General features: G+C 43.8%; 1 protein-coding gene across 2 annotated transcripts; it reads right to left on the bottom strand.

Moving 5' to 3' along the window:
* Positions 1-858: 858 nt before the first annotated feature.
* Positions 859-2,374, bottom strand: LOC147416556 (28 kDa ribonucleoprotein, chloroplastic-like). Of its 2 annotated transcripts, none has more exons than XM_086508264.1 (3): positions 2,224-2,374; positions 1,187-1,499; positions 859-1,110 (listed from the first exon to the last, which is right to left on the bottom strand). In XM_086508264.1, exons 1-3 carry the CDS (start codon positions 2,229-2,231, stop codon positions 1,042-1,044), a joined length of 390 nt encoding a protein of 129 aa, XP_086364390.1. In that variant the 5' UTR covers positions 2,232-2,374; the 3' UTR covers positions 859-1,041. The 2 variants fall into 2 exon arrangements, with proteins under 2 accessions (XP_086364390.1, XP_086364391.1); XM_086508265.1 differs by having other exon boundaries at positions 1,187-1,486; positions 2,224-2,364.
* Positions 2,375-12,691: the final 10,317 nt, after the last annotated feature.

Here is a 12,691-nt window from a genome sequence, read left to right as displayed (position 1 = left end):
TTTTTGCCCTCCCCAACTCTCGTAACCCCGAAATAAGGCTTTACGCTTTATTCAATATCCTTGCGTCGCTGAGCCCTACGGCAATTTCACTAGGCCAGGGGAGAACTTTTTTGTTTTTTGAGGTTTCATTTGGTATACAACAGATCCCCAAAGCTATGGAAACCTCCATTTGCAGCCATCATTTCTAACATTTACAATGCTCTTTTTTTCTACCTTCATCTCTCTGCTGAGAAGACACTCAAGCAGCACCCTACAATAGCAAGCTATTCTTGCACATTATAGGGTTATTGTTTTGAAGGGATTTTAGATGAAAACATCAACACTTAGGCACAAGGGGAAGATCTCATTTACTTCTTGAGGTTTTCTGCAAAGCAGCAATGCCCAATATGGATTATCTTTGGATGACCATTGATGAAGCCTTGTAAGTGTTTGGGGGGAGGCAACTGCCAAGTGGGCTGCAGGGTCTGAATTGGACCCACCTCTGTTGATCAGTCTGAAGGTCAAATCACACCATATTAACTTGCTCTAATGCACAACTAATAATACCCTTATGACTTCCTTCGGCTCAACTACCGGCACTCCTTGCCGTACATGCCCTACATGTGGCTCTTAACCACTGGCTCCTAGCTGGTCTTGTCCTTGCACCAATGGTAAGTAGAGTATTATGAATCCGCGTCCCTTGGAATTCTATCCAGTTTGCCTTTGATGTTTACAACTTGCTTAGGTTTAAAGCCTGGCCTCATAAGCTACCATAAGGTATTTTACCTTGAGTAGTCGTCTTCTTCTGGTTAAGACAAAGGCTTTTCTATAGACACCCTTTTGTATGTGAGACTTAACCCAAATATGGATGACCAAGTATCAATTTAAAAGTCATGCAAGAATCCTTTATGATTAATGAAACAGAATATACATCATTCTACGTAAAGCAAGCTTCGATCGTAATGCTACTCCAGAGTGGACAACTGAATATAGAAGATGGAGCTTCCCATTTGGTGGAATGACCAGGGCCTTGCATTCATCTACAAACACTAGGCAAAATATTTAGACACTAATTCCTAAAGGGGCCCGTTTCATGGCCACATTGACTTTCAAAAGTCGCCCTTCAACCTCCTGCAAATATAGATGTGAAAAGAGATTATGATTGAAATTGTCCAGCTTCACAAAGATTTAAGAGAGGAATACTCACACAACCATCAAGGGCAGCAACCGCTTTCTGCACTTCAACATTAGTCGACATCACGACAAAGCCATATCCTCGAGATCTGCCATTCAATTTATCCCGCATTACTTGCGCCTCATGCACCGTTCCATGAACACTAAACAGCTGTTTTAATGTGGTGCTATCCACTCTCCAGGGAAGGTTGCCTATGTAAACTTGGTTCGAGCTATGTGTCCTTTTTTCCCTACTACGTAGTCTGTGCGGATCCTGATTTTCAAACCGTCGCCTTTCAACAAAATCCATCCTCACACATTTGCCTTGAAACTTCTGCATGCAACAACTAAGCAACCGCATAAACAAGTGAGTGTCAAAAAATAAACACAAGAGCTAAGGTGCTTGTGCTTGATATAAATAGACTTTTACCATAATTAAATTTCAATGTAGATTGACACTAATAAAAAAAGGTGCAGAGAAGACCACCAAAAACCCTAGAAAACAGAGCAAGTCCTTGGCAACCATTTATAAAACACAATGTCCATCAAATAAAGACTGAATAACTTAAATCATATCAGTTAGGGACTTGCACACAGAACTAAAGCGTAATTTCAATCTTCCTCAACCGCATACCCTCTAAATGAGGCCAGCAAGAAGAGCAAGACCACATAAGGCTGGGTTAGAGAGCGAGGCAGGTGCGTACGTCCCTGCTGGCAAACCCGAATTGGTGGAGGAAAACCACCTTTGCAGGAGGTGGAGGTAGTAAAAGCTGCAAGCTTTGCCGCCGGGCTCATCTGAACCCGCCCTAAGTGCGAGATCAGTTGTTCCTCGTCTTTAGAGAAAACTCATTATTCTTGTAAATAGCATGTTGCTGTTTTTAACAGTCGGTAGATTTACTAGCCATAATTGGCATTCAAAGAAAAGGCACATGTAAAATTTAGTACTGAGTTGTTTGAGCAAGTACTCACCCATGATTCCCTGGCAGACAAAAATGGAGAATTACACAAAATGGAGCTATTTCTGGGGTAGCAACCAATGAATGCAAGCAGTGAAACATAGTAGGTGCTCACCGCTCCATCTAGCTGAGCAACCGCAGCACAAGCTTGATCCAAGTCTGCAAGAACAGCATATCCAGAAGCATTTCCTTCCTCTTCCGTGTTATTTGTAATCTACATCAAAATCCTGTCATCAGACCTCCCAAAATTCATCAAGTGTCTGATAACACAAAAAAATAAAATCTTCAAGGGTCCTCTTAAAACAAGCGAGCAATATTGTTACCTCGAAGTCCATTTGCTGTGCATTCACAAAGATAACAACTCTCAACTGTCTTCCTCCAACATGTACAAGTTACAACTTTCCAAGGCGAAATAAATAGCAACAGGATCGTCACAATGGCAAGGAACAATCTCGTGCTTTGAATCTCAATTAAAAATAGCAAGATACAGAAAATATGCTGGGCCCGAGAATGAAAACTACTTTTAATCACAAAAGAAGATCCTATGCAGGTGCATTTGCTTCAGCTAGCTGGAATGCTACCATGTTTTGGTCCACTATTCACAACACCAGTGTAACAACAAACAATATTCGCAACCTGCCAACAACTGCACATGCTTTTGGCATGACTTATAAGGTAGAAGTTCGTTGAATGATGTACGTGTCTTTCCAATAAGGTTTTTTCTGATCAAGACACGTGCTCATGCTAATTTCTTTTAACTTTTTGTAAATTTTTATAAGACATGTTGTGAAATATACCTAGGTGAATCTACGTAAAGCCCTAAGATCACCTTGAAAGGGAAGTGCAAATTAAAGACTCGTAGTTTTTATCCCCAAGGCAATATAACCATCAGATCTATCATGAATTGCATTAAGTAAATATTACATCCCCACTACCATCATGAATGTCCAAAAGCAAGCGTAGATCTAAGTATCAATATACGCAGCGTGCACACATATACATGCGAATGCACAAACTCGGCTCAAACAGTGTAACAAGAAGCATTTCATGTGCTTCATCATTTCGAGGCATTTTGTTTCGAACATGCCAAGACAAAGCACATGTTTCTAGAGGTTATATGTAATGGGTAGGCACCACATGCCAACGGGAAAGAACAAACGGGACAACTTTACACTTCAAAACAATTGAACTGAGAGAGAGTGCACAACACACGAGACGAGGAGTGGCGGAATTCCACCCCAAGAGAGCACTGGCCCCAAACCCTAGCACCCCTTTCGTATTTTTGTATTTTCCTTGAACACTAGCATTCTACTCTGCTTCACCTTCTAGGTTGAATGCAAGAGGAAGAGCCCAGCCCATCTTTTTTAATGCCCTTGTCCTCTCTAAAAACAGTACATGAAAAGGATTAACTCTAAAAGCATCCAAAAGCTTGGCAGCGTAAAATCTGGAAATCCGTACATTCTGCCACGTCAGCAGCAGTTAGCGCAGCACTCAGAAATTCGTACAGTGCCACGTCAACAGTTAGGGGAGAACGCGAAAATATGTACTGCCTGTCAACGTGAATTGTGGGGTCTCCGTACAGCCCTTTCGTTGTCACTTTCTTTATGCTAAGCACCTTTGGGTGTGTGAGGGCTGCTTTATTTTTATGATTTTAAAGTCCTAGGGACTTGGACCCCATCAGACAAGGTCTCATAAGTTGGTGGGAACTTGTTTTAAAAATAGGCCATTCGGCAAGGCTTTGCAAGTTGGTAAAACTTCTTCTGTTGCTTCTACTCTTAAGGATTAGGCCCCTTGGCCGGGATCTGCAAGTCAACTCAGGTCTTTAGTGACTTGACACGTCAGCAGCAGTCAGTGTAGCACGCGGAAATGAGTACCTTTGGGTGTGTGGGGATTGCTTTATTTTAATGATTTTAAAGTCCTAGGGACTTAGGCCCCATCGAACAGGGTCCCATAACTTGGCGAGAACTTGTTTTAAAATAGGCCACTGGGCAAGGCTTTGCAAGTTGGTAAAACTTCTTCTGCTGCTTCTATTGCTTCTACTCCTAGCGTTTAGGCCCCTCGGCCGGGATCTGCAAGTCGACTTTGGTCTTCAGTGGCTTGACACGTCAACAGTTTGTGACATCCCCCCTTCTTGAAAGAAGAGTAATCGTCCGTGATTACCATATATCTGCAAAGGGGGGGGCAAGGCTTTGCAAGTTGGTAAAACTTCTTCTGCTGCTGCTCCTACGCTTTAGGCCCCTCGGCCAGGACCTGCAAGTCAACTCTGGTCTTCAGTGGCTTGACACGTCAGTAGTTTGTGACATCCCCCCTTCTTGAAAGAAGAGTAATCGTCCGCGATTACCATATATCTGCAACAATACTCATTAGCTCAAAAAAAAATTCGAGGGTCATTCCGAGGGACGATCAGTTTTCTTATTCCGGATCGGAGCTCTTGATATTCTAACGTAGAAAAATTAGCCATCACACCCAGACCACACTAATTTGTAACAAGTGTCTTGATGCACTAAAATTACATACCCTCACCCAATTAGGAATATTCAATGGTTGGCACAACACAATGCAACACATGCTCACATATGCATGTTATAAGACACGATGAATAGCATCGCTAAACACTCCCCCGAGACAGACGGTCTGCGGTATGAAGCTACTCAACGATTACCTCAACATTGCCCCCGCAAATAATCTAAAAAGGTCGGGGCAATGAGCTTAGAGGACTGATACAACCAAATGCTCCCTAGATCGCACCCTACGTCGCTTGGAGGTTTCAAGCATACAACTAAACGCACTCTAGACATCCTGTCTGCATCGTTCAAAGGTTTTCCAACTACAACGAAACGGTCCCCAGACATCCCGCCTGCATCGTTCTGAGGCTTTCAAGATACAACAAAACGCTCCCTAGACATCCCCTCTGCGTCGTTCCGAGGTTCATACAATATCAAAACAATATTTCTCACTACTCCACCCAAGAGTAAATCACCAAGCATTGATACCAGTATTAAAACCAAAGTCAAACAATTCAAATCGGCACCAAGATAGATTTAAAACAAACACGATCCATTTCAAACAAATTTCAAACAGTACTTTCTAAGACAGTTGAAAAAATTAAAACGCCTAGATAATTCACTCCCTAACACTTGTCCCTGGGAGAAACTGGGACCGACTCGACGAAATCAAAGAGATGCCTGCATTCTAACAGTTAGCTCAAAAATATCCAAGGTTTCGAGGGTCATTCAATTTTCCCATTCCATATTAGATCTCTTGATTTTCTGGCATAGCAAAATAAGCCATCACACCCAAACTGCGTTGATCTTTAAAGGGGTGTCTCGGTGTACTTAAGTTGCATACCCAAGCAACCTCGCCCAGTTTGAAAATATTTAGTGATTGGCACATTACAATGCAACACAGATGATTACAAATGCGAGTTATAGGACATAAAAAACATACAGTGCTACAAACACTCCTCCTAGACAAAAAGTCTCAGGCCATGAGATATTAAAAGACTCCCTCATCACTCCCCCTGTAAATAACCTAGAAAGGTTTGGGCCATGAGATATAGAGGCCTACTACAACCAAACGCTCCTGAGACCACAACCTGCGTTGTTCAGAGGTTCCACAACTAACATGAATACTCCTCCCAAGAAACACCCGAGCAATGAGATATTCGTACATTTATCGGACACAACTCCTCTTTAGTACTCCTCCCATACCAATGTCCCAGCCATGAGTTAACCACAGATCACGATTTTCTCTTGAATGATCCTCCCAGACAAAGGTCCAAGCAAGGAGTGATCCAAAAGGTTTTCTCAAAAATCATTGAAACCAGCATCAAAACCAAAATCAAGCAATATCAATCCGCACCAATACGAGTTCAAAACGGATCAATTCCATTTCCAAACAACATTGTCAAACAAATTTCAAAGTATCTATTTCCAAACAACATTGTCAAACAAATTTCAAAGTATCTCAATACAAAGCAAAACTAGAATCATTTTTGGTTCGTCTCGGTCAATCGAACGTTAAGGACGATGGCTTGTGCTTCTGCAGTAAAGTAATGGTAGGGTTCTGGACCTTAATGGTAGCATCGTTCTTATCGTGCCAAGGCATGCCCAAAAGAGCGTCGCAATTGCCTAACTTCATGATGTGAAAGTCTACCTTACCATGGTACACTTGGATGGTGACCGAAAGAGCACCAATGAGTGGTACAATTTTCAGAGTTTGCTTTGTATCTAGCTCAGTCTTGAGTTCTCCAGCAAACTGATAATACTTATAGTCCATCTGTTTCAAGAATGAAATTCTCGGTGGCTCCTAGGTTGAAGAAAAGTGCCTTGCAGCCATTAATCTTTCCATAAGCTCTGCACAATTCATTAGAACCTTCAAGAGCGATGCCATAAATGTCGGGGACAAGTTCCACCATAGATTTAGCTTTCTCAGCAAGAGGTTGCTCTGGAGGCTTGTCCCCTTTTGCAAGACATGCATATAAGTTGTGTCCCGTCTGGAAAAATTCAAAGCATCTGCCTTCTTATAGTAGTGTATTCCGTTGGCAGCATGTCAAACAAGGTCTTGCCAATTGAGTTGAGTTGTCGCGAGAATCCCGAGAATTTATCCGTTGTGGTCGAGGATTCTCGGTATTTGTCAATTGATCTTCAAATTCCATTCTTCCTTTCATAAGCTTGTAGCCGACCGTAGTATGGTCCATAAGCTCTTGCATAGTAGCAACCTGTTTAGACAAACAATATTCTTGTAACGGTGATGGGAGTCCAATGGTATAGCGTTCGCATTGGTTTTCCAAGGTTACCAGCTTGAAGAAAGATACCTGTAGATACACATCAAGGAACCTTTGGTTGTAGTCTTCCATGGTCTCCGTGGCAAGCATTTTCACAGATCAGCCCTAGCGTGAGTGGATTTTTCCCAGCAGCAGAATTCAGCCCCTAGCGATTTTGCATCAGCATCACACTTCAGCGTTTTGCAGATTCACCGCGACGGAACATCAAGGAACACCAATGTTTTCAGTTCTCAGCATTCAGTACCCGCAGTAGAACTCCAAAACCTCGCAAATCTCACCTTCCCGCAGCAGATCCTCGCCGCACGGTCAGATCCCACGAAGTTTGCAGTTTCAGCCCGGAAAATGCAGGTTTCAGCATCTGCGTTTTCAGCGCGTCGTCGTTGCATCGTCGTCATCGCCGTCGTCACCGACATAGAGTCAGAATTCAGCAGATAAAGATTTGCACATTTCAGCCCTTAAAATTTTCAGATTTCAGCCCGTCTCGTCGTCGTCCTCATCGTCGTCGACATCGTCGGCAAGTCCAAGCATTGTAGAGATTTGTGCAATCATAAGTAGACCGCTCTCGCCATAGAATGTGGGGCCTTCGAAGGAGGGTTTGACAACATCTCAGGTATCGTATTCTTCTCTCTCTATCTCTCAGTCTCATGCACCTTCACGTAGAGTGTTCATTCACTTTGTTTGTGTCCATTGCACTCTCTCTAAAGGAACGGAAGGCTCTCCCTTCCCCAAGTAAAAGGAACCTTGAGCACAGTTCGGAGCACTCATCTTGAGCAAAGTTCAACCTTCATTCCGCTGCACCTTACACTCCTTTGTTGGCGTTTCTCCAAGCAACCCCAACGTTTCCCACTCAGGCTCCCTGGCATTTTCAGCAGCTAGCTTCATCGCCAATAGCCTCAGCCTGTACAGCGTTTTCCAGCCAGCCTGAACAGCATTTTCAGCCAGCCCATTCAGCGTTTTTCATGCTACAACAGGCAACGTTTTTTCAGCTGAAACTCAGCCACTCTTAGCGTTTTTGGACAGCAGTGATTTTCAGTAGCATATAAGAGATCAACAGATAGCGTGTTTGAAGCAACAAAATTCAGCCGAAACAGCGTTTCCTTCATCACCATTTTCAGCAAAAGATAAGAATCAAGTCATCGCCATCGACCTCATCATAGTTGCACATTGCATTATAGTCCTCAAGTGCATCAAAGTCTTGTACCGGTTGTGCAATCAATAGTAGACCGCTCTCACCATCGAGAGTGGGGCCATTGGAGGCGGGTTTTACGTCTCTGGTGTCGTATTCTCTTCTCTCTCTATCTCTCAGTCTCAACACCTTCACACATAGTGTCTATTCACTTTGTTTGTGATCACTTGCACTCTCTCATTAAAGCACGGAAGGCTCTCCCTTCCCTAAGAACAAGGAACCTTGAGCACAGTTCGGAGCACTCATCTTGAGCAAAGTTCAATCTAAGGTGCAACGGAAGTGAATGTTCAGCGGAAGTGAATGTTGAACTTTGCTCAAAATGAGTGCTCCGAAATGTGCTCAAGGTTCCTTTTACTTACGGAAGGGAGAGCCTTCCGTTCCTTTAGTGAGAGAGTGCAATGGACACAAACAAAGTGGATGAACACTGTGAATGAAGGTGCTGAGACTGAGAGATAGAGAGAGAAGAATACGACACCAGAATGTTGTCAAACCCTCCTCCAAAGGCCCCACTCTCTATGGCGAGAGCGGTCTACTTATGATTGCACAAATCTCTACAATGCTTTGACTTGCCGACGATGTCGACGACGATGAGGACGACGACGACGACGACACAGGCTGAAATCTGAGAATGCTAAAGGGCTGAAATCTGCAAATCTTTATCTGCTGAATTCTCACTCTATGTCGGTGACGATGTCGATGACGACGATACGACGACGACACGCTGAAAATGCAGATGCTGAAATCGGCGTTTTCCGGGCTGAAACTGCAAACTTTGCGGGATATGACGGTGTGATGAGGATCTGCTGCGGGAAGGTGAGATCTGTGAGGTTCGGGGCTTCTATTGCGGGTACTGACTGCTGAAAACTGAAAACGCTAGTGTTCTTGATGGTCTTGTCGCGAAGATCTGCAAAAACGTTGAGGATCAGGCTGATGCAAAAACGTTGGGATGAAACTGTATTTTGCTCCAAAAACGCTAGGCTGAATTCTGTCCTACGAGGGAATCTGCTAACGCTAGAGGATCTGTTGGTCTTGCTGTCGCCAAGAATCTGCAATTGCAAAAACGCTGGCTGATCTGATGCAAAAACGCTAGGTTCTCAGGTGGCTGAAAACACTAGGTCTACTGCGGGTGTTGGTCTTGCTGAGAAGTTGCCTGTTGAGCAAGGTGCTCCTGCTGCCTCTTCTGCCAGAAAGTGCTAGAGCTAGGTCTCTATATATACAAACTTATGGAATTTGCCCTATCCAGTTTCCAACAAAGGTCACTTAAAAATAATAAGTGAAAAATGTCAAAAACGGGAAAAATAGGTTCTGTGAATTGGAAAATGCTCCTGATGGATTCTGATGGTAATGCTGACAATCATGCTGTGTGCAACCAGAGGATATGCATCTACTTCAAGCGTCTGGACATGCACGGTCTGCGAACAGACTCACAAAAGTGCCAGATCACTTCCTATTCTAGGCTGACTTGACCGAACTGAACCCCGGTCATGTTGTAGCTTGTCCACGGACACATAGGGTAGGATGTGTGACGTTACATCTCCATGGCTGAAAATTCTCGAAACCACTTCCAACACAAAAACATGAACAAATCCATTCCATGTAAAGTGAGTGGAGAAAATCTCGTCTTCCTCAAAGACTGTGCATGCAATGTAGATGAACAAATAGACGGAGTGCCAAACCGTTCACCACACACACGCAAACAATGAGATCGAATCTTGTCTTTCTGATCTAAATCAATCAACGGTAGCAATTCACAACGGAAATGCCCATGCTTGATACTCAAACTTTCTTGTGCTCTTTCTACAACTGTGTCCTGCCAAGGAAGAGACATGGAATGTGACTTCCTTGAATGCATATTTTTCATCTTTTCATGAGAAATCTGCATACATCCGTGCTCATTCATGAGTGAAACGTGCTCAACGTTCAATATGTCATGCCTAGGAAAAGGGATCACATAAAGACGCTGACTAAAATACACGAAATGATCACGAATGGAACACTCGAACAATGCGTGCTGACAAATCATTCGAACACATAGTACTTCTAGTAAGGGTTCTTTGGACCTAGGCTCGAGAGCCAAGACCGGTTCTTCGTGTTTGATCGAATCTTCTTGTGGGAGTTCTGTGGACCTCGACTAGAGAGCCAAGATCGGTTCTTCGTGATTGATCAAATCTGCAATGAGGTTAGCTTCACTAGAGAAAGTATCAATTAACACATCATCCTTGTGAACAATCACATCATCTTCATGCAAATCATCATGCTTGTGAGAAATCACATCTTGATCATCATGCAAATCATCATGCTTGTCCTTATCATCCAAATCATCATGCCCATCATTATCATGCAATTCATCATGCTTATCATCATGCAAATCCTGTGTTTCATGCTAGACTGAGAGATTCTCCTTCTCCTGAATCTTTTCAATCTTCGCCTGCAAATTAGAAATGAGAGAGGAAGAATGAACAACGTTCTTGCGATCCAATTCTGTTTTTCTTTCTGCGTACTTGCGATCAAATTCTTTGGTCTCCAAGCGTAATTGCTCGCGCTCACGCTCCATGGCTACCATTCTTGCTTCGTGCCACGTTGTCATCATGGCCATTATCGTCTTGCACCAAGCCTCCATTGGATCTGGTGCAATCGAAGGGAGAGGGTAGGAAAAACCTCCTTGGTGGGGAAATTCTTCTTCGCCACTCCCATGCTCACCACCTCCATGCGATGTATCCATTCCGCTTCGCGTGATGACCATACACTGTGATCTTTGGTTCTTAAGTTCACGAGGAACTTGGGGTCTTGAGTTCTTGGGTCTTGAGGTTCTTGAGGTTCTTGAGGGTCTTGGGGTTCTTGAGGTTCTTGCCGTTCTTCTTTCGCTTGTAATCTGTGTTAGAGAAGGATCTTCTCTTCACCCGAGTTCTACTCTTTTTCGCGGACGCACCCCTTGGCGCCCTTGCGCTCACACCAAGGTTACTTTTTCCCACCTCACGTCGATTGGCCGGCCGCTAAGTACACGGTCCACTCTCAATGAGTGAAAAGAGGCACAAGGGGAGGCTGGACAAGCCCTTCTTTCTTGGGTTTCTTGTCACTCTTCAAAAACACGATTAGAAATCGCACGCCCAAGTGGACTTGGGTTCGTGCGACCTCAACGAGCAAAAAAATTTATGTGGTTCTTGTGGTTCTTTCCTTGAGTGATACAGAACACTGCCAAAGCTCTGATACCAATGTAAGGTGCAGCGGAAGTGAATGTTGAACTTTGCTCAAGATGAGTGCTCCGAACTGTGCTCGAGGTTCCTTGTTCTTAGGGAAGGGAGAGCCTTCCGTGCTTTAATGAGAGAGTGCAAGTCATCACAAACAAAGTGAATAGACACTGTGCGTGAAGGTGTTGAGATTGAGAGATAGAGAGAGAAGAGAATACGACACTAGAGACGTTGTAAAACCCTCCTCCAAGGGCCCCACTCTCGATGGCGAGAGTGGTCTACTATTGATTGCACAATCTGGTACAAGATACTGATGCAAATCTAATGGGGCTATATCCAGGCCGACGGTGGTGCCGATGATGACGAGACTAGGGCTGAAAACTGAAAGCTGCGATGATGACGGCAACAACGCTATTTGCTACTGTGACTTTGTGTGCAACAAACGCTGTCTTTCTTGCTTCGAATCGTTGGGTCTGCTGCTCTTTTATTTGCTGAATTTGCTGCCCTAAAACGCTGATGTTGTCCTTGTGATTAGGGTTCTTAAAAACATTGAGTTGCTGCTGTTAAAAATGCTAATTGGCTGTCCTTTAACTGCTGCAGAAACGCTGCTATGTTGTCCATCTCCTGCTGAAAAACGTTGGAAGTGCTGCTGTGAAACGCTGGCAGAATTGCTCCTAGAAACGCCTAGTGCAGGGCTGAATTCGCTGATGCAAAAACGCTGGTATGGCTGAAAAATGCCAGGCTGAATGGCTGAATGGCTGATGGCAAGAGAGGTCTAATCTTGCTGAGAAGGTTCTCCAGAGGGCCTGCTGCACTGGATGCTTGTTGCTCTCCTTCTTCTTCTGCCAGAAAGTGCTAGCTCTGGTTTGCTTATATATTTCATTAGCAAAATTGCCCTACCTAGTTCCCAACAAAAGTCACTTGAAAATAATAAGTGGAAAATGTCAAAAATAGGGAAAATAGGTTTAATGCATTGGAAAATGCTCCTGATGGATTCTGATAATAATGTGATGATCATGCTGTGTGCAACCGGAGGATATGCATCTACTCTACGTGACTGTTTATGCACGGTCTGCGAACAGACTCACAAAAGTGCTAGATCACTTCCTATTCTAGACTGACTTGACTGAATTGAACCCTTGTCTTACTGTATCTTGTCCACGGACACTTAGGGTTGGATGTGTCACGTGACATTGTATGGGCGGACACTTTAGCACGTGTCAAGCCGGTCATTTTCTGAGCCTGGTGGATGCACACATTTTTGGGCTTTAATGTTTTTTGCACCAGTTACACATTTTGCCCTACCTCAACCTAAGATTCTATAAATAGAATGCTTAGGGTCTTGTAGTCATTCAGATTGAGATTGTGTATTGAGAGCATCATTTGCAGAGCACTTGTGCTCTCTCTCTCTCTCTCTCTCTCT

The sequence above is a fragment of the Adiantum capillus-veneris genome, unplaced genomic scaffold (assembly GCF_014529385.1).
Source record: "Adiantum capillus-veneris isolate H3 unplaced genomic scaffold, ASM1452938v2 Hic_scaffold_823, whole genome shotgun sequence".
Lineage (NCBI taxonomy): Eukaryota > Viridiplantae > Streptophyta > Polypodiopsida > Polypodiales > Pteridaceae > Adiantum > Adiantum capillus-veneris.
The sequence above is the reverse complement of the archived record's forward strand: the minus strand, read 5'-3'. Positions and strand labels throughout refer to the sequence as shown.

Bases quoted from the DNA above. Each gene is read 5' to 3' on its own strand.
- LOC147416556 (XM_086508264.1), bottom strand. The intron at 1,111-1,186 runs GTGAGTATTCCT...CTATATTTGCAG, and splicing joins TTGCTGCCCTTGATGGTTGT to GAGGTTGAAGGGCGACTTTT.